Source organism: Colletotrichum higginsianum, chromosome 12, assembly GCF_001672515.1.
Source record: "Colletotrichum higginsianum IMI 349063 chromosome 12, whole genome shotgun sequence".
In the NCBI taxonomy this organism is placed as follows: domain Eukaryota; kingdom Fungi; phylum Ascomycota; class Sordariomycetes; order Glomerellales; family Glomerellaceae; genus Colletotrichum; species Colletotrichum higginsianum.
Window position 1 is genome coordinate 518,521 of NC_030964.1, and position 19,294 is coordinate 537,814.

Sequence of the window (19,294 nt, forward strand, 5' to 3'; positions counted from 1 at the left end):
TTTGTAATAGGGAGTAGCACAAGTTGGTATCCAGAGCGTGGTATAAATCAACATATTTGAGGAGAACAGATATTCTTAAGTTCCGCAACTCACTGAATATCGCATCCGCATAGAATGGCTCCAAAATGAAGACGTTATGTTGGTGTTTTACCTGCGTCTATTCATCCGTGATCCCCCACCTTCCAGCAGCATGCATAACCATTGATCACCAGCTAAACCCCAAGTCCCAAGTGTAACACACACTCTGGCGTCTTATTTCCACAGGGCACTTTAAACGATAGAATATTATACGGCTGTAGGTGGAGCCGGGAGCATGGACCCGAAGCATTTTTCTCGGAATAAGTCAGAAATCTTTTGTCTCATGGCTCTCAAGCATTTATTTTGACCACACATTCCCGACCTAAAAGTTTTCTTTCCCCGATGTTTAAGGGTTCCACTGCCGTATTCCACCGGTTAATTCCGTAGCGAGACAAGTTTGTGTTTTTTCACTACGCATGCATTCTGGAATAGAGCTATTTTGAACGTGGGACTTATTCCAGAATTGGGGTAGATTTGTACTTTCTAAATGGCGCCACAAGCATTCCAGAACCCGGACACATCCCAGGTGTATCTTAATTCTAGAATAATGATGTTATTCTGTTTCTTGCTTAGAGTCATTCTGGAATAGTCATTCTTCCGCTAGGTACTATAACATTCCAGAATTGAAGTACTTCCTAGGTGTATCTTAATTCCAGAATAGGGGTTGACCTTTTATCCCCATACCCTCTACTATTGTAGAAATCTAGTACGCTCGCTATGTATCCCGATTCTAGAACTGATTCACGTTTCTGCTAACTGGAACCGCAGGAATTCCAGAATTGAAGTACTTCTCAGGGCATGACGATTCTATAATAACTGTAGGGTTGTAGTCTCTTCACTTGTAAGCATTCGAGAATCATTTCATTCCAGAATAGCGGCAAATATCTCAGTTATTGATTCGTTGACATTCTGGAACGTCGGCCCTTTGGTCATGTACTTCTATTCCAGAATTATGACAAATTTGGCATAACGGCGTCTAGAATCATAGATTTACCGTGATTTCTGGAATGGAGTGGACTATGGGATTCAGTGCCACAGAATGACGGGAACTTATCACCTTCATATTAACTCACACAGATACCTGTTTCTTTAAATCATAGTCAAATCAATTATTCCAGAATGTTAACGACCGACAGGCATCGCCCAGATGCGCCCGGTCTGTGAATACTCAGTTGATGGACGTGCCCAGACTGTTGTCGGGTGAGCACGTCGCGGAGAAATAATGGCCGTGATAGCATTATAAGGTGCACAGGATTGCTTGTCAATAGTAATGCCTTGTACATGTAGACATGCTATGGTATTTTACATCACAGCGTCCGAGCTGGTAAACAAGCTTACGTAGAGACGACAAGATAGCTACGCAACTCAACATGACATCTACTAGCTTATATTTGCGGACTGTGGACCTCGGGGGGTTTCCTCTGCTCAAGCTGGGCACTTTGCGCTTCTAGATGACGACCGTGAAATTAGTTAGCAGTGGTGAAGGTCACATAGAGGCACCAACGTAACAATCTAGACGGCGGGCAACATCCTTAGTAGCTCATAGGTGCTATGGCTCTTTGTCTCTTTTGCAAGCCTCCTCTCGCATGTTCATAAGAGAAAATGCGAAAGCTTGGTCTCTTTGTAAAGTCGCCAACGCTTGCTTTATGACTCATCTCCAAGCATGTGGACGACTGGGATTTGCATACGAAAGGATCTATAGTTAACAAGATTGTTTCTGCCAGACATCAAACTGAATCACCGAGTCGTTATACAGGAAGTGGCTTTTTGAAACCTCGACCATAGGAGGGTGGGAAAGTGAAGCAGGTATCCCAGTCAGTATATACGGTCAGGCTAACGAAGCCGATGGAGTGCCATCCGGATTTTTCAGCAAAAATTACACAGACGTTTACAATGGCTTGGCTACAGCTTCGGACGAATGCTCCAGGCCTTCCAGGGGGCTTTATCGTTGAGGATCGATCGGTCTACAACGCGACATGTGCGTCAAAGGTGCTCACTTTCTTGACTTGCCCGAAATCAGATGCCGAAGACGTCAACCTGAGAAAGCTGGATAACGAAAGCTTCATCATCGAATGCCCTCTTTTTGCAGCAATCCGAACGAGAGTCAAAGCCGGTCCCGTTTCGTCACGATACACGAAGCATTTCTTAAGCAGGATTACGCCATCGCCTATAGTTGTCAAACAATTATACGCTCAAGCATTCTGTCCACTGAGCCACTTGGTGGCTCTATTCGTTGATGATCTAGGCGGATTGTCAAAGTCGGCCGAAGTCCTAGCGTCTCTATTATACGAATGGAATACGCTGGGCATGAGCTCAATGCCATGCCTTCTCGTAGTCACCGATGACGGGGACATCACTGAGGACGCTTTCATCAGAGAAGTCACCTTGTATTATTTGGAGCTGCTGAGGCATTCTGCTACTGACATGCCACCGACTAACATACGCGCCAAAAGCACGTGGACCTCAAATTTTCAAAGCATCACCATCGTCACGGTGCAGGGGGAGGACTTACACTACCATTTAGTGATATACTCGGAAGAGGTATACCTGCATAGACAGCAGAGCTATTTAGCCTTTTCTCCAGAGACCTTTCACGAACTCCTCCTTTGCCGTGGAGCAGAACTGCTCCGTAGGTCACGTTGAATGACACGAGTCACGCGAAGGTGACACGTAACCGATCTCACGGGTATTTCAACCCGAACCATCGTGTAGAATAAATCTTAGAAAGATTAACTACTGTTCACTCTCCTATTCCTAGACGTATGGTGCTCATTACATCCTTTAAGCTGTGTATTAAATAGAGGGCGATGAGCGGTTAAATCTCGTAGGCTCGCTACGATCGGAGTCACAGCAACTCATCCCGTCACTTTTCGTGCCATATATGCGCGGATTGTTGCGCACGCAAGAAGAGTTTCCTGATTACAATTGGCAAAGTCTTTTGGCCTCTTCCCTAGCAGTTGACAGTCACCAGTCCTCACATCATAGTACGTCTTGGTTTCAATGTCTCAAACATTAAGCTAAAAATAATCAGTCTTCCAAGCCGAATTCGTCTTTGAGGAGGTCTACGAGCCAATCCTTCACCACCTTGCGCGTGAAGTTCGACAGCCAGATCTGGCGGCCGTGGTGAAGCAATACTTTTGCAATTTGGTCAAAAAGGCTGAAGCCAACCCTCAGGTTTCTCTACATGATCATTTGAACCTTCTCAGAAATCATAATGACCTGTTGACGCCCTCTAAAGCTTGTAGAATGTGCCATCTGCGGGTTCTAACTCATACTGCTACATGCCAACATAAATTGTGTAATTCATGCGCCGATCGTCTTGGGCACCAAAGCAACAATATACATCATTCCGCTTGTCTCATTTGCCTAAAGGGCAATATTCTCATCAAACCAAGAAGCGTTGCTGTGCGAGCGTTGATACTGCATGGAAGGACTCCCCGAGCGACGATCGGCTTCCTTTTTCGTTTGCGGCGCGCTTTGCTGGGCCTACTTGAAGAGTACTTTGACATTATTGTAGCGTCTGACAAAGGTACGTTGTACAACAACCGCAGATCTCAGTCTCTTTTCTCACTCATTCAGTTGTTTCTGTCGCCGTGGACCATTTCCACCGTCGCCAATCTTTGTCTCAATGCCTTCAAAACTGTACACGGAGAAAACGGGTACTCAAGAAGCTGAACCGTCACATCCCGAGCTTTTTGGGATGCCAAAGCCATCTAGTTCTCTTGCGCGGAAGGTCAATCGTGAGTAGTTATGACGACCCGCAGAGGATGAAGGCTTCTCGACCAGAGGTGATAGAAGCGGAGATTACCAAATTATGGCCATTAAATCCGGTCATCAGAGTAGACCACGACTCAGACTCATCCCCGCTTGAGGAAAGTTCGCAAGCAAACATGGCATTTCCCGCGCTTTTTTATGTGGAAGCATGTGAGAACGCTAGGTCAACATCAATGCAGCTGATGGCATTCTGCTCGATACCGCCAGGAGCTCATCTTCAACGGATTGCTATGCATTTGCGAAGCAATGGAACCAGACTGCATTATGGAGACGAAGGACGATGGTCTGAAGAGGAACTGTGCGACATCTCCACATGGGATCGCGTTCGGTCTGGCGGATCCTTCACCAAACAAATCAACTTCAACCATCCTAATCCGGCACTGATACAAGCAAAGCTTGACGGTCTTCTCGAAAACACAAGTCTCCTGGGTATTCAAGTCGTACATCTTCCCGCACAAGTTGACCGTATTGAGTTGAAAGAAGGTGACTTGCCATTTCAACGTCAGTCTGAGGAGATTAGCTGCTCTGAATCCTGGAGCTCTGCGCCCAACTCAGATGAGGAGAGTTTTCAGTTACGCCCGCTTATAAACAAGATCGAGATTGGATCCAAAACGAGGGATATTCCTTCAGCTAGATCTCACATTATGCTAGAACAACGTACAACTGGCCTTCTTCGGAGAAGTGAGGCCGTGGAGATTGTGGAAGCACAAGAGAATCAATCTTTGAATTGTTCCGAATCTACGGAAACAGTCTCGTTGGAGGGCAATAAACTCCTTTGCCAAGCGATTGATAACATGTTAAACAAATTGGGGGACATGCGTGTGAGGTAAGGACAGAATATTAATACATTAGCTAAAACAGATCCACGAGATGTTCGAAGCTTCCAACACTTTGAGATGCCCTAAAATTGCTGACGAACATCCTGAGACCTTGTGACCATCTTCCTTCGTCGTTCTTCTCCTGTGCACGTTCTCTTTCGCTTTCTACTTCCTTGTTCACCGCGAAATTGAGGTCTTCTGGTTGTCTGTTGCTCTTCCGTGTTAGTCGAGCCAGGCTAATCGATAACTGTCCTAGGCCCGACATCTCCAGCGATTTCTCTGCCTCCCTGTTCTTTCCCGTGTAGAACATCCGGTGTAATGTAACGACTACTTTCAGTCGTTGGTGGATACGAAGGAGTAAGCTGCGAAGACATTGGATTCCTGGTCAGCGACGATACCAGCTCGTCAATCGAATGATCCTCAGTTCGGCCGCCATCAACAGACTGCCGCAGCGGCGTGGTCAATAAAGAAGAGGGTGACACTTGACTTTCACTAGAGCCTCCAAACGAAATGGAGTTGCGCGTCCCGTTGCGGTCGGCTACAGTATCGAATTAGTCAGGTCCTTTGAGGTTCTCCTAGTGGATTCCCATAGTCCTTAAAAACTGATGAATAGGTGCCCAATCTGCGTAGGAAACGTAGCTGTAAATACTGTGGTCGACCTCAACCAGGACGGCTAGCTTCGGGCCACACATGCGATGAAGGGTGTTAGCTTTCTTGAAGAGGCCTGTCATGCGGATGTTGCATGCGCGGGTCGGTGACGACATATTGAGCAATTATTTGAGAATAGTATTTGGATTTATGTACTTGAAGCTGTGATGTTGGTCTGATGTAGAGAATTTCTTCCTCGAAACGGTGATAGCAACCGAGCTTTTATATCTCTACATTTGATACGTAACGTAACACTTTGAAGGTGCTTTAATCCGTGACTAAATGTAGAAACTTATTCACATGCTGCGTGTTTCATTAGCCGCGCTGAGTTGGTTTATTTTTGTAATTCACTTCATATAAAGGCTTCATCAACCCCCCAGAAGCAGCAGTGTACTTCTCACTGGCCACTATTGAATCTTCCTATCCAACATGGCTGGACTTAATGGAGGTCAATGGTCTAGCGTTGCCTTAACGTTAATTATTGCCGCAGTCATCCTCCGTCGATACGTCTCTCGTCTGCTCCGTTTGCTTCGAAAGACAACAAAGCATCGCCACGAACCTATCCTCTTGGCTCTTGGGCTCTTGTCATTCCTGGCAGGGAATATTTGTCTTGTGCTTATCGACGTTGCAGACAACTATGAACGTCAAAAAAGAGCCGCGACTGCTGGAGCCTTGGGGCTCTGCCTAATACTTATTCCTGGTCGCACAAACATGTTAGCTCAGGCGGCTGGCATCTCTTTCAAATTTTACTACCTGGTTCACCACTGGGTTGCCTTCGTCGCGGGGAGTTAAGGAGCACTGCACGCCGGACTCGTATGGCCTTACCAGTGGAGGGTGCTAGAGATATCTGGATTACTCGTAAGAAACTCCCAGAATCTTTCTACGCAGGAGATGATTGACCAAGATGAAGGTGGCAGCGTTTCTCGTACTCAACACGATTTCCTATGTCGCGTTTTCTTTCTTTTCGTTACGAAAACGTTTCTACTCACTCTACATTACTATTCACTCCGTAACAGCTCTCGGTGTGTTTGTGTCTCTGTTGCTCAACACTCTATCTTCGTCAATAAACTTCTACAAAACATTCTGGATCTCCGGATATGCTTTGATCTGGGCCGTCAAATTTCTTTAAAAATCTTTTGCGTGAAGCCAGCCTTCTCAAGGCGAAATGGTCGGGTCGAGTCGATTGCTGAGTTTCAGAGCGCCGCGGCCATACGCGTTCAGCTTTCTGAGAAGATTCCTATGTATCCGGGTGCGTATTTATATCTTTGTTTGCAACATGGGCGGTTCTATAGATTGTTCGGATTACCAGTTATCTTGTATTTGTGGAAACCTGTAGGTCATTCTTTTCCTATTCAGCTTCAGCTTCCAGAAAACGACAGATTCATCAAAGGGGACAATCAGAATGATACTTCCCCATCAAAGGAACCGCGGATTCAACATCCTCCGTCGTCTTCAAAGGGGTGGAAGAATGAGTCGGCTCGGCTCGCAGCCACTCAAGGGAGCATACGCAGTGTTCGGAACGGATTACGCTAGTGACCTGGTGGCAATATCGCAAAAGGTCTTCCTAGATGGGCCATAGGGCAGGATATAAATCTTGATAATTTCAAGACCGTCACCCTGGTTGCGGAGGGTTGCGGCATCTTTGGGACCTTTCCGCACGCCATGTTTCTCGCCCAGCGCGCATTCCACAACCGTGATGAGAAAAGAAAGATGAAAGACCAGAAAGATTTCAGTCGATCAGCTGAAAGACTCTAAGGCGACATGACGAGAAAAGTCAACCTCTTCTGGGTCTTGGAACTGCAAGCACAAGACCGGTTGGCCACAACCGAGTTATCCCAGCTGATGTCCCTCGACGACGGCCACGTAAGTCACACGCCTTTCGAGACTATCAGACTTATATGAATTGTAGGCGCTTTTGCACGTCTACATTATTTATCCGAAGCTGATTAATGGGGCTGAGGATACGCTGAGGATACTGGACTACGTTAAGTGGATGCGGTCACACGGGACCAAAGAGCATCAATACAAACTTCTACGTGAAATCCTTGTGTTGGACTCCTACGGATCTGATTCTTTGGCAATTCTCAGTATGTCACACGCGTTCCTAAAGATCTTTAATATACTGAGAGTGTCAGTTAGTGGGAAGGCAGAATTTGTCAGCGCTGTCCATTAGTTCGTTCACTAGGCCGGAATAGAAACGCGGGTCTTCAAGTCCGAATATCCTGAGGCTGGGGATCAGACAACTGCTTTTAAGAGAGCCACATAGAACGGAAGTCTGGATCGAGATGTGGAAAAGGGTAGCGTCATCCAGTTAGGGACACATCACCCAACTCTAGCAAAGCGCAGGATTCGGGTGGAAAACATCCGGAGTGTTCCCTGAAAGAAATGGCCATCCCGAATATCTGTTTTCAATCACGGCTTTGCAATTTCTGGGTTCTTAATTTTATAGTTTGTTTTCGACGTCTAGTTCGTCTTTTGTGAAATCCTAGTGGTATATTATAAAATTAGAACCCCCTAAAAAAGATTGTAGTAATTACCTCGACTGCTGGATTATTTGCGTTGAACTTGCTCTATAAAAGGGGCAAGACGACAGAATTCTTGTACTAGATAGGACTGCTCTTAATTAGTGGAAGGTGACACAATGTCAAAAAATGACGGCCCTCTGAGCGGCTGCAACATCGTGGTGTGCGGGAATTTCAAACCTCGCACACATGACGACATCGTAAAAGATATTGAACGACTCGGGGGAACGGGCTTCAAGAATAAACTCCCTGACGATGCGCTTTGCGTAATTTGCACTCCAGAGGCGGCGGAGACAAACAAAACTGCGCAAGATGCAACTACCAAAGGTATACGAGTCGTTGGCCTGCAGTAGCTTGATGATGGGGGCTATCCAGCCAACCTAGATCAATACCTTATCAGCCGCAACGAGGACAAGGCTGAAGATCGCCGCGAAAGTCTGAGCCACAGCAATTCACTGCAACAAACTGCCGATGCCTCAAAGCCGGAAATTCCGGAGACTAGGAGTAGGATGGACCGTTACGAGGGGAACGCGGAATCAGCGGAGAGTACCCCAACGAAGCCGAGCACTTGGAAAGAAAGGCTTAACAGCACACTAAAATTTGTTGCCGGCACGCCTCAAAAGAAGTCGTCTGCAGCTCCAACTGTCGAAGAAGCCAAGGTGTCATTCAAAAATCCTACTTTCGACGGGAAGGAGACATCGGAGAACGCCAATGGCCCCGATGCAACCGATGCCGACACCGGTCCTGAAGCAATTTCCGCCGGCGGGCTTGAGGATCCCACCTCTCCAACAGAAACTCCATCCTCTGCTAGAAGGAGTGCTGCCGGTCAGAGTGGAGAGTCTCAATTCGTTGGCAGCACTGAGGGTCCGATTCATGCGTCATCCCAGAGGCCCGACGATTCCCGTGAAGGCAGTAACCCAAACGATCCGATCACAGCGTCATCTGTAAGCCCTGAGACGCACACTGATGGCCGGCGAGAGGGCAGCAATGAGAGCAACCCGATCCCAGTGACATCTGCAAGCCCTGAGACGCACACTGATGGCCGGCGAGAGGGTAGCACTGAGAGCAACCCGATTCATGTGGCTTCTGAAAGCCCGGAGCCTCCGAAAACTAGCCAGGCATCCCCTATCTTGAAGCAAGAAAGCTGGGGCGGCAATGGGCAACAACTGGAGTCGGGTCGTTACGACTAAGACGATGGGAGACAAGAACATCATGAGCTACAGAAGAGGATGGACTAGGGCAAAGTCGATCAAGGCAATAGATTAGATACAGCCGGGGAGAGCGACAAAGAAACCTAAGAACCGTCTCCGCAAGAACCCGACTTATATGGATCAACGCCCGTCGTTTAAGCGAAACAACCCGCCACTTAAGGAGAGTCTCACCCTCAAAAACAAAAAGAATAGACTTGATAATGCCCTCTAAGGGCACTCAAAGACCTCGCGTGAGAAGCAGTCAGAGTCAGGGCGAACAATCCAGACTACAGAGTCAGCTGAAGGGGTACCCTACAATAAGGAGTATTTCAAAGTGAAAACTCCAGTGACAAACCCTCCAAAGCCCACGCTGATTCACTCCAATGATCAAGGTCCATCAGTCAAGGGGCTGCGGTCTCCGGAATCTGCCACCACAGTTGTGCGCGACGATGGCTACGCGCCCGAGTATAACAACGTCACTGCTGTCTATCGCCTCACGCTTCTCAACGCTCAGCTGGCAAGCTGGATAGAATCCTGGCACCTCTGTCATCCACTGCCTCCAAGGCCCGTCGCGCCGCCGCCTCATGCCGCCCCCCCTTCCCTACGCGATGAAGTAGCCCACTATGCTTGCGACCCGGCCCTAGCGCCTTTGTTCGTCTCCGTTCACAACAACTCCAACGCCGTCGAGATCCAGTCACATCTCTTGCGCTGGGCCCTAGCACGATCGGAACGGCGACGGATGGCACTACGTCGCCCACTGATTGACTTGGACGGCAAACCGCTCTTCCCCAACAACCAGCACCCCTGTGATGAGGCGGACGACGTCCAGGAGACCAGGCTTGACGACGAGAGCACCCTCCTGGCTCTGACACGGCACACCCTCGAGCTGTACGTCGCGCTCGATGAGCTGCTCGCGCAGCTCGCCCAACACGTCCTTGGTAACGCTCTGCAGCAGCAGCATTTCCACGATGCCCTCGCTAGCCCGTCTACTCCCCGGTGGCTCTTGGGCTTTCTTGGAATCGCCTCTCCTCCCGGTCCGCAGCAGCCGGCAAGCAACAGCTGGGAAGCCGACTTTGAACACGCTATCCGGGACGGCGCGGCGCTGCTGGCCGACATAAGGGATACGTTGATCCTTCCGCACGCCCGCCGTCTCAGCCATGCCTCTGCAGGCATGACCCGTGCCTGCGTTCTTCTGGGCGAGCTCGAAGCCCACATTGACGAGCTGCACTGCGCCGGCAGCCAGGCACCCCCGCGCGTCGCCGTTGCGGCGGGCACACTACGTGACGGTACTGCACCGGCCGATGTAGTGCTCCCTACTGTTACTATAGACGTCGTCCACGCGCGCTATACGGCGGATGCTGACAGCGAGGTGTCAGTGCTAGAGGAGGCTTCTCTGGCGGCTGCGTCCTGGACCCTCCCCTCGCACCCGACTGCTCCCCCCTTGACGGAGGGGCTGCCTCTTCTTGTGCCAGGCAAGCAGGTTGCACCCCTCCCCAACGTTAAGCTTAAAGAAGACTCATTTGCATTGGAGTACTGCCGTTAATTGGGAATTCTTGGAGATAGGCTTGGTTTCGAGGGCAAGGGGCCACAGAGCCTGGAGTAGGATCACGAGGTATTATCGGACGACTGAGTCTGCAATGAGATGGGGGAAACTCGAAGGAACAGAGGTTTCCCAGCGTTAACTAGCTAGAATTGATGTACAACCGGCACACCTGCGACGCAAACAGAATCTCGGGTTGGCTAGACAACGAGACTTGATTGGTTCGCCAGGCTTGGTTGCCGAGTGTTAACAACCCAGCGAGATCCGAGGAAAGGACATATATGCCATGCCAAACAAGATGCCTGCACCCCCTTTCTCCATTCCACGTTCCCATCCCCACTCGACGGCATCCTCGCCTGATCTGCGCCCTTGCAACTTGCGCTGCGGCTGCTTGCCTCTTCACAGCTGGTTCTTGTTACCTGCGGTCCGCTGCCTTGGGTTGCGCCACACCCAAGACTACGTTCCACTGGCACCAAGCGACCCAGACTGTATCCAAGGACTGAAGCGGCGACGGACCTGGAGAAAGCCGATTGGTCCACACTAACACGGCAGGCACTCGAGTTTGGGTCGGCGAGTGCAGCCCTGGTATCAAGTTGGCTCAACAGGTAGCCGGGCGGACAAACCCAGCTTGACGCGAGCGAATCTCATGCCCTCCCCGGCCTCCTCTCTATTTCCCACCCCTCGACTCTCCAGACACCGCGCCTAGAATACGGTGTATGGAACGTTGGGAGCAAAGAATAAGAAGAAGAAGGAGGAGGAGGAGGAGGAGGGATGTGACTCAAGCTCTTCAAGGGGGGTTATCTGCCAGGGGCCGCGTGAGAAAAATAATACGGCGATGCATCTCAGCCAGGGGCCGCTGGTTGGAAAAGAGAGTTGGCCAGACCCTTTCTACTCCCACCGGCACCGGGGCTTCATTTGAAGCGAGGAAGAGAGATGTGGATGGGGATGAGGTAGTCGGCATGAGCTCAGTGGTAGATGAAACTGAGGTTGTTTGGAGCCATGGCCAAGCGCGAAAGTTGGCACTGCAGGATGTTAGTTGTGAGGCCGAACGGAGGAAGAGTCTGAAGTGACGGTACCAGAGATGCAACCCGCTCACGGCTGTACGCAAAAATGAAGGGCCAGTTGGTGGCCGAGGGTTTGTTGTTGCCCCCCCCCGCCCCCCCCCCTCCGTATTCCGGTTGCCCCATGTTGGGTAGGCTATATGAATGTGGATGTGGATGTGGATTGGAAGAATGGAGGGGGGAGGAGAAGGCCTCCTGAGCAGAGGAAGCGTTGGCAATTCTCACGACAGCATGACTCTTTGGTATTATGGCAAGAGTGCTGGACAGGTTGATGGGTTATGTTGAACTGACCGAGGGCATTTTCTCCTCCCTCCATCCTCCATCTTTATACTGCCGTGAAGTTGTGTCGGAAGTTTCTTGTCTTAAGGCCTGCTCCCAATCACCGTCATCCCAACCACGTGTTTGCTTACCGTATATTGGGGTTTCTGGCCGGATGGAGAGGAGGATTGGGGGAGGGGGGGAGGGCGGAAGTCTAGCCTGTTGCCGCGCAGCTAAAGAACGATGATGTCCCTGTTCAGCACGTCTCTCTGCACTTATCCGTCCAGATCGACCAGCCTACACCGCCGTTTTGGCCGACAAGAGGAGAGTATACATGAGCCAGCCGTATGGGAAAATATGCATGAACAGGTGGGGAGGAGGGAGGGGACAGGCATGCGCATGCGTGCATGAACTGTCTGGGCATAGAAGGACGGACAAACAAACGAAGACAGTCGGCTATGGCTGGATGCATGGTTGGGAGGACCAGGTGGCAGTGGAAGGTTGGTTGATTATGGTGCTGGAACAAAAAGCCCACGTCTGAATCAATCTGATGCGCTGGCAGCATCTGGAAGTGACAGAATGCCGAGAGCCGTGTCCGACTTGTCTTGTCTAAGCCGCCCGTTGTATACATAGGCAATTGCAATAGCGGCTGACAGTGATCAACTGTAGCAATAAATCAAAAGATCTGCCAGCGCAAGCAGCTGTGCTTGCGCTGCTGTCAACGCCGATTAACTCGGATCATAAGGGACTGCGCTCCGCGACTTGCGTCAACTGCCCGGCTGTTCCGTGACAACTGACACAAACCGTGATAGCCAATTGAAGAAGGCTTACTTAGTTTTTTGGTATATTCATCAATGCTCTTGTATCGCATGGATAGGGAACGGACGTGAGGTGGTTTTGTTTTTTAGGCATGTGGCTAATTCGCTGTTGAATTCAACCAGTGCTTTGCCGGGCGCCTCCGGACTTTGTTCCTCGGCTTGTTGCCGGTATTTCGTACGGGATTCTCGTACCTAATGCTTGCTTGATCGTCATCGCCGTCTAAATATCCACGTTGCCCGCGTCGCCCTCCCGATCCCTGATCCAACACCTCCCCGACCCCTCCTCTTCCTCTTCCTCTTCCACCGCATTCTCCTCCCTCACCAACCCATCATCCTCCTCCGCCTGCTTGTGTACAGTATCCGCGTGTCGCTCATTGTGCTCCATGCCCAGCTGCTGCAGCTGGGTCTCGATGGCGAGCATCGCGGCAGCATCGCGGCCCATGGAGAGCTGGTGGCCCAAGGCGTTGCGGGCGCTGGCCGAGAAGGCTCGCGAGTGTCGTGTGAAGCTGGCCGAGGCCTCAGCCATGGCATCTGCTAGGGCACGCCGGCGGGTCGGCAAGTCTTGCTCGTGTTGTTTCGCGACTTGGGGGGGACGAAAGGAGGAAGGGGGGTTGTTGCCGGCGCCGGGGGTCTTTGGCCCCGTCTGGGTATCTTATGACTACCCTCACGGGAAGGGGTCGGAAGAGCTGGCCCGAAGAGCTGAGGGGGAGTTGTTGTCGACGGGCGGAATGGATTGGAGATGCTCCACTCGAAAGGGGTCGAAAATGGTGGGCCCCGGGCCTGCGGAGGGGTCTGCAAAGAAGACGGAGACGGAGGCGGCCTCTTCCATTGCGGCGCTGTCGGGCCTGCTAGCGTGCTGGGGGCTGAGGAAACGGCGGGAGGTAAGGAGGCGGCCGGAGAGGGACGGGGGACGGTGTGTTGCTGCCGGGCCTGGGCTGCTTGTTCGGCCTCGTACTCGAAGAAGATGGGCGCGAGCTGTTTGGCCTTAGCTAGGACGAGGTGCTGCGGCAGCCGGGATGCACGACTCGGGAGGGAGGTCAGGTCCGAGAGGTCGCTAAGGGGCGCGTCATTGACGGCATGACAGTGGCTGTTAAAGGCGTGGCGGAGCTGCAGCTCGCAGTTCTGAATTGCCATGCCATACTCGAGGAGGGTATCAAAGTAGACTTGGTCGGTGTCGAAGTCACGCCGTGGGAGGGTGTAGTGGGACTCCATGGTGGCTGGCAGGCTTGGTTACGTTTGGCTTGGTGTGAGGGGTGGTGACCGCTCTGCTTAGTTGAAAAGATTGACGGCAGTGCGAGAACATGATGGATGGCGTGTTATCTTGTTCTGTAGAGAGAGAGAGAGAGAGAGAGAGAGAGAGAGAGAGAGAGAGAGAGAGAGAGAGAGAGAAAACAACGATATGCCAGACAGGATGGAGGGCCAGTGTTGATTAAACCCGAAACAAACGGGCATAGCGAATGTCTCTGATCACGATGCGGAGAGGCACAGGCGCACTGACGTAGTAGCCTTTTGCATCTGTTTGCTCCGATCCGATGTTACCAAGACAGGATCCAATATGCTCTAGCTAGCCCGAGACTGATTTTGATAACGGGTTGGGGTGGCCTATCGTCTCTGTCCGATGCGCAAGAAAGGATATATGTATGGTCTGTCTGCTTGTTATTCTTCTTACTCCATCCTGTGTTTCCATCCCGGTGTCATCGTGGTAATTAGCTCTCGACTCCTCCTCTACCTGCCCGTCTCCCGCCTTTCCCATGGCCAGCTTCCGGCGCTCCTCATTGCGACTGTTTTCACTGTTTGTTCGTTTGCCTTTCTACCCGGGACGTCGCCCCTTACCAGAATTCGTTCACCCAGCATTCATCAAATTCCATTCAACGTCGCCGGCCCATCGTAATCAGAGAACTGAGTCACGGAGGATCTCATCGCCCCTCTTTGATGGCTTCATGGAGCCCGTCTGTCCCGGTGGGGTTGATCCTTTGGTTTGTACACTTCCAAATACCTGCCTCTTTCTGTCCCATGCCTGTCCCTCTCTCTTCCTCAAGCTGGATTCCCCTCTCCAACTGAACGAGACACGTCCTAAACTTCCCGTTGACCAACGCATCATCAACGTCCAGGATCGCCAGTCATACGTTTTCCGCAGCCGCACCCTCGGCGAACTCACGAGCATGAATAAGACGAGCCGCAGCCAAGTCACATGGCGCCACACCGATGTGGCCCTGATGAAAGCCTTCCTCGTAGAGCTGGAACTGGACCGCCACACCATTCGCTCTGCGGACCTAAGAGTCCTGGCGCGCCACATGGACATCGACGTCGACAGCCTTGACCGCGACCACCTGCAGGGCATTTACGCAAAGATGCGCTCGTCGATGGATTACATGCTCAAGTGCCGCATCGCTGCCGGAGACCTCGCAGTCGTCTTCGATCCTCGCACGGAACGGAACAAGACGCGCTGGACCCCGCGGATCCGTCGCTCCTGGATGGATGGCGTCGTTATGCGTCCCCGACCCCAAGACGAGATCGGATCCCGAGTTGGCCCCGGGCATGTCAAGGCCACAGCCGCCCTTGCAGTCGACACAGGGGCACCAGTCTCGTCCGCTCCTTTGAGTCCACAGTGTACGGCACCCCCATCGACGCCCAGCAACAACGACAAGTCCTTGGAGGCTCCACTCGATATCCGTCTTCGGATCCCCGGCCCACAATCGGCAACCGACCGCCGGGCCCGGCGGATGATGGAGACGGCCGAAACGCCGCAAGACGCGTCCGCACCGACAAGACCTTTGCTCTCCGGGCGGCAGCAAGGCGGCGTGCTGCCCAACTGCCCAGCCCGACTAGATGGAGGACGCCGCGCGTTTGCCTTTGAACATCTGACGTCCTTCAGCCAGCAGCTCAGCGAGGTGGTCGAGGCGTCCGTCGCTCTCGCCGAGGAATGCGACCGTCTCCAAGCCCTCGCCTCCTCAAAGGCGGGGGCGGATCTGGCCCCCGGGCTGCGAGGATATTGCTGCGCCGTTGTCGTGCAGGGTCTCGCTGGTGTACCCGCGACCGGGGCCCCTCTCGGGTCGGCCAAGTTACAGCTACCACCTCGACGTTATCGAGACGGTTCGGAGTGTCGAGGTTCTCGGGCGGAGGCTCGCTAGGGAAGCCGTACGCTTGACTGCCGCCTCGGCCGAACTGACGGCGCCGTCAGCGCTAGGAGGAGAGAGTGACCTTCCGTGCGCCCCTCTCGACTCCGTCTTGTTGTCGTGGATACAGCTTGGTTGCTCTTGGATGGCACCTTATGAAGATGGTTGGCCAGTGAAGTGAAGTAGGCGGCGTCCGAGACGAGCCTTGGATCCTGAAGTTCTCCTGGAGGGTGTACATGACTGAAATTGTATTCCTTTCTGTTGTCTTTCTATTATTACAGAGAAACAAATAAAGACTCCCTGCGTGCGCAAGACCCCTTCCGATTTCTCTTCCTCATCTCTATTCCCTTCACATCCATATGAACCAGCAGGGTGTGCTACCACTGCCGCCGTGAGCCACCCTCCATTTCTCTTCCCGCCGCTTCGCTACTTCTTGTCACCTGCTCGATAGACGGTCCTGTAAAATTCGTAAAAGTTTTGCAGTCTCCCGGCCGACCACCCCGTGACATCGGCGCTCCTGTAGGGCCCTCCCGCCTCTCTGCCCAAAACCCCAGGGACGTTCCTGTGCTTTGGGGGTGGACATGCCTCCTCCTGCGCCAACCCCAAGACATGGTTCGTCGTCGCTGTGCTCTGCCCCTCTTGTTCTTGTTGTTGCTCCTGGGTCCATCGGACCAACCTGTCCTGAGACCACCCGCTGACCCCGGGCCGGAGGCCGGGAGGGAAGAGTCCGTCATCTTCCAGGAGTTGGGCACGCGCGCCACACTCGGCCGCGTCATATCGCAGCCACTGGCCGTCTTCATCTGGGTGCCGCACTAAAGGGCTAGATATGGAAAGGTCCCGCAGGTTACGAGATAGATGCGCGTTGGTGGGATGCTGCGATGGCTTTTCAAGGCCCTGGGATTGTGTCTGCGTCTGAAGTCGTGTTATCGGCAGAGGACGTTTGCAGGCGCCGGAGGATGGGGAGGGGGTTGCGTCCATGGGAGGATGACATGGCGGCTTACTTCTGCTGCCCTCGGCATCTTCCTCTCCCCCACCATCTCCTCCAGTCCGACACGTTGCAGTAACCAACCCTCCATCGTGTTGCACCGCATCATCCCCTCCTCCTGTTCCTGACCCTATCGCCGTACTACCTCCTTCTCCAGTCACATACGACGACAGCGGGTCCTGCGGTCCTGGATCCTCCTCGGTTGCGGACCGTTTTGGCCTGCCCTGCTTCTCCCAGTCGCGGCGCCACGTCTTGCTGAAGGTGCCATTAATCCACGTGCCGAAGCGGCCGAGACCCTCGCCGTCCCAGCTGGGGAGCAACTTCTCCTCATGCTCGTCTGGCGACGCCGTGTCCCAGCCCAGATAGTCGAGGAACGCGAGGCCCGGGTCGGCCGTCTCCATTGCCGCGAGCTTCTCGCTCGCCGGGTCCGTCTCGAGAAGGTGCTGTCGGAAGCGCCACAGCTGGCGCCCGCGGAGCCGCTGGTCAACCCCGCCCTTCTTCGCCTTCTCCTGCATCATTTGCAGGCGGTGCTGGGTGGCAAGCTGGTGTATGCTGCCTTGGGGCGGTGCCGTGACAAGGTCAGCCTTCCAAGTTCCGGCCGAGGATTTGAAAAAAGGAGGGGAGGGGGAGGATAGCGGGTGATGCTCACTCTTTTCCTCGGCGACGATGCGCATAGGTGGGTTTTGATGGAGACTTCTGCTATGCTGTCTTGTCTGTTTCATGACATCTTCAGAGAGTCTGGCGGCCAGCTCAGGAATTGCCATGTAAAGGGGCTAGCAACGTGAGCAGTTACCACAGTTGTCTCGTTCGAGTTGACACAACGAGAAGGCGAGGGGGGGAACACGTTGAATACAAATACCCACGCAGCATAAATACATGCAGACATGTTCTCCCCGCGTGGCGTTGCTCATCCACTGTCTTGATGGGGACGCAAGGGAACGAAAAGGTCAGTCTCACGGGGGTAAAGTTTCAACTCCTAGGTTGCAAAACTCGCACACCTTTGCCCTCCGGCCCGGAGGCGATCGGCTGATAGGGACAAGTACAAAGCCGTGTGATATGGCGAATGACTACGCATAGCAATACATAGCGATAAACAGGCCCATGAAGTGGCGATTCTGATACATATTACATGTGAGAGAATGTGTAATTAGACACAGGGGGGGGCCTGACAAAGCAAATCAGAGACGAAACAAGAGACATGCTCGACTATGCTTCGCCGTCTCGTCAACACTCAACGTTTACCCGCCACGTCATCCCTCCCACCCGTCACTGTTTAGGCGGTCCAGTTCATCTTAGCCCAGTGACTGCGGCACATGGCCCGGATGGCGTCTGGTCTAGTGACAGCTGCTCGACCCGAGACCTTGCCCAGGGCCAACTCCAGCCTGGACCGGTCCTCCAACCACGGCTGGACCTCCGTGATGAAGTGGACCCTTGTAGCGTCGTCCATGAGCATGTGAACGACGAGGAGCGCTGCCTCGTAGACGCGCACGGCAGGCTCATCGTGCCCGACGACGCCGGCCCACACGGCGTCGTTGATGAGGCCCTGGGCTCGGAACAGAACGGGGACCACTTGGGCATGCCACACGGCGCCCGGGTGAGCCGACTTGTCAACGGGGGCGAACGGCTTAGCGCTGGGGTCGAGACCGAGCAGGCCAAAGGGTGTGGGTGCGGTCTAGGGCTTCTCGGGAGAAAGTCTTTGTAGGGCGAAGAGGGCGGAGCAGATGCGGTCTGTGGAGCTGTTGCTGGGGCCCAGCTCGGGGAGCTGCCTCATTATCGTTGTCGTTGTGATTGTGGCTGTGGGCGCGACCGCGACTGTCGACGCTGGCATGCCCCTTGCCACCATGACTGCGTCGATCCAACCCAGAACGACGCGCGTATGCGTCAAGAGCTTGAAGGTGACCGCAAGCACGACGAGAATAGATGTACCGAGCCCGGCAAAATCAACCATCCAGAAACCAGTTGTCGATGATGGCGTTGATCCACGGACGGTCACGGCACAGCCAGCGACATACGATTTAAGAGCAACATCGCCCATACTGCGGACCCAGTCGTGGCTTGGCTACGCCGGGAAGAGGAGAGAGGAGGAGCCAGAGGCGAAGGGGGCCTACGGCGTCCCCCGGATTGTACAGGAACGAGCGGAATCCGCACCAAACGTTTGGCAACGCATCGGCCGTTTGGGCCAGCAAGCCTTCGACAAGACGGCCCAGGCGCTATGGCAGATGCTGTGGCCGCTGTTGGGCAGGCTGTTGCTCGCCCTGATACTCGTCCGGGTTCTCGTTCAGGGCGTATGGTGGGCTCGTCCATTCCAGCAATGGGGTTTCCGAGGCTTAGTCGTCCCGGATGTCGCGACGACCAAAGCCATGACAACGACGGCGACGGGGTCGGGGACAGGGATTTAGACAGCGACAGCGACAACATCAACGACGGCGACGCCATTGACGCTAGTGCCGCCTGTCTTGCTGCCTTGTGCGGACAACAGCCGCCGC

At 53.1% G+C, this 19,294-nt stretch overlaps 7 protein-coding genes across 7 annotated transcripts; 4 read left to right on the forward strand and 3 right to left on the reverse strand.

Moving 5' to 3' along the window:
- Window positions 1-1,971: 1,971 nt before the first annotated feature.
- On the forward strand, window positions 1,972-4,682 carry CH63R_14634 (uncharacterized protein; the record flags this gene model as incomplete). Its single annotated transcript, XM_018309608.1, has 5 exons — window positions 1,972-2,707; window positions 2,880-3,062; window positions 3,110-3,252; window positions 3,596-3,607; window positions 3,843-4,682. The coding sequence occupies 5 exons, from the start codon at window positions 1,972-1,974 to the stop codon at window positions 4,680-4,682; spliced, it is 1,914 nt and encodes a 637-aa protein (XP_018150580.1).
- Window positions 4,683-7,079: 2,397 nt separating this feature from the next.
- CH63R_14635 (uncharacterized protein) lies at window positions 7,080-10,573 on the forward strand (the record flags this gene model as incomplete). The annotated part of the gene is made up of 5 exons (XM_018309609.1): window positions 7,080-7,181; window positions 7,228-7,405; window positions 7,946-8,167; window positions 8,216-9,016; window positions 9,423-10,573. 5 exons carry the CDS (start codon window positions 7,080-7,082, stop codon window positions 10,571-10,573), a joined length of 2,454 nt encoding a protein of 817 aa, XP_018150581.1.
- Window positions 10,574-12,927: 2,354 nt separating this feature from the next.
- CH63R_14636 (uncharacterized protein) lies at window positions 12,928-13,233 on the reverse strand (the record flags this gene model as incomplete). Its single annotated transcript, XM_018309610.1, has 1 exon — window positions 12,928-13,233. One exon carries the CDS (start codon window positions 13,231-13,233, stop codon window positions 12,928-12,930), a length of 306 nt encoding a protein of 101 aa, XP_018150582.1.
- An 8-nt stretch (window positions 13,234-13,241) lies between these two features.
- Window positions 13,242-13,919, reverse strand: CH63R_14637 (uncharacterized protein; the record flags this gene model as incomplete). The annotated part of the gene is made up of 1 exon (XM_018309611.1): window positions 13,242-13,919. One exon carries the CDS (start codon window positions 13,917-13,919, stop codon window positions 13,242-13,244), a length of 678 nt encoding a protein of 225 aa, XP_018150583.1.
- Window positions 13,920-14,458: 539 nt separating this feature from the next.
- CH63R_14638 (uncharacterized protein) lies at window positions 14,459-15,838 on the forward strand (the record flags this gene model as incomplete). Its single annotated transcript, XM_018309612.1, has 1 exon — window positions 14,459-15,838. One exon carries the CDS (start codon window positions 14,459-14,461, stop codon window positions 15,836-15,838), a length of 1,380 nt encoding a protein of 459 aa, XP_018150584.1.
- Window positions 15,839-16,249: 411 nt separating this feature from the next.
- Window positions 16,250-17,482, reverse strand: CH63R_14639 (uncharacterized protein; the record flags this gene model as incomplete). Its single annotated transcript, XM_018309613.1, has 1 exon — window positions 16,250-17,482. The coding sequence occupies one exon, from the start codon at window positions 17,480-17,482 to the stop codon at window positions 16,250-16,252; it is 1,233 nt and encodes a 410-aa protein (XP_018150585.1).
- A 524-nt stretch (window positions 17,483-18,006) lies between these two features.
- Window positions 18,007-19,207, forward strand: CH63R_14640 (uncharacterized protein; the record flags this gene model as incomplete). The annotated part of the gene is made up of 2 exons (XM_018309614.1): window positions 18,007-18,467; window positions 18,511-19,207. The coding sequence occupies 2 exons, from the start codon at window positions 18,007-18,009 to the stop codon at window positions 19,205-19,207; spliced, it is 1,158 nt and encodes a 385-aa protein (XP_018150586.1).
- Window positions 19,208-19,294: the final 87 nt, after the last annotated feature.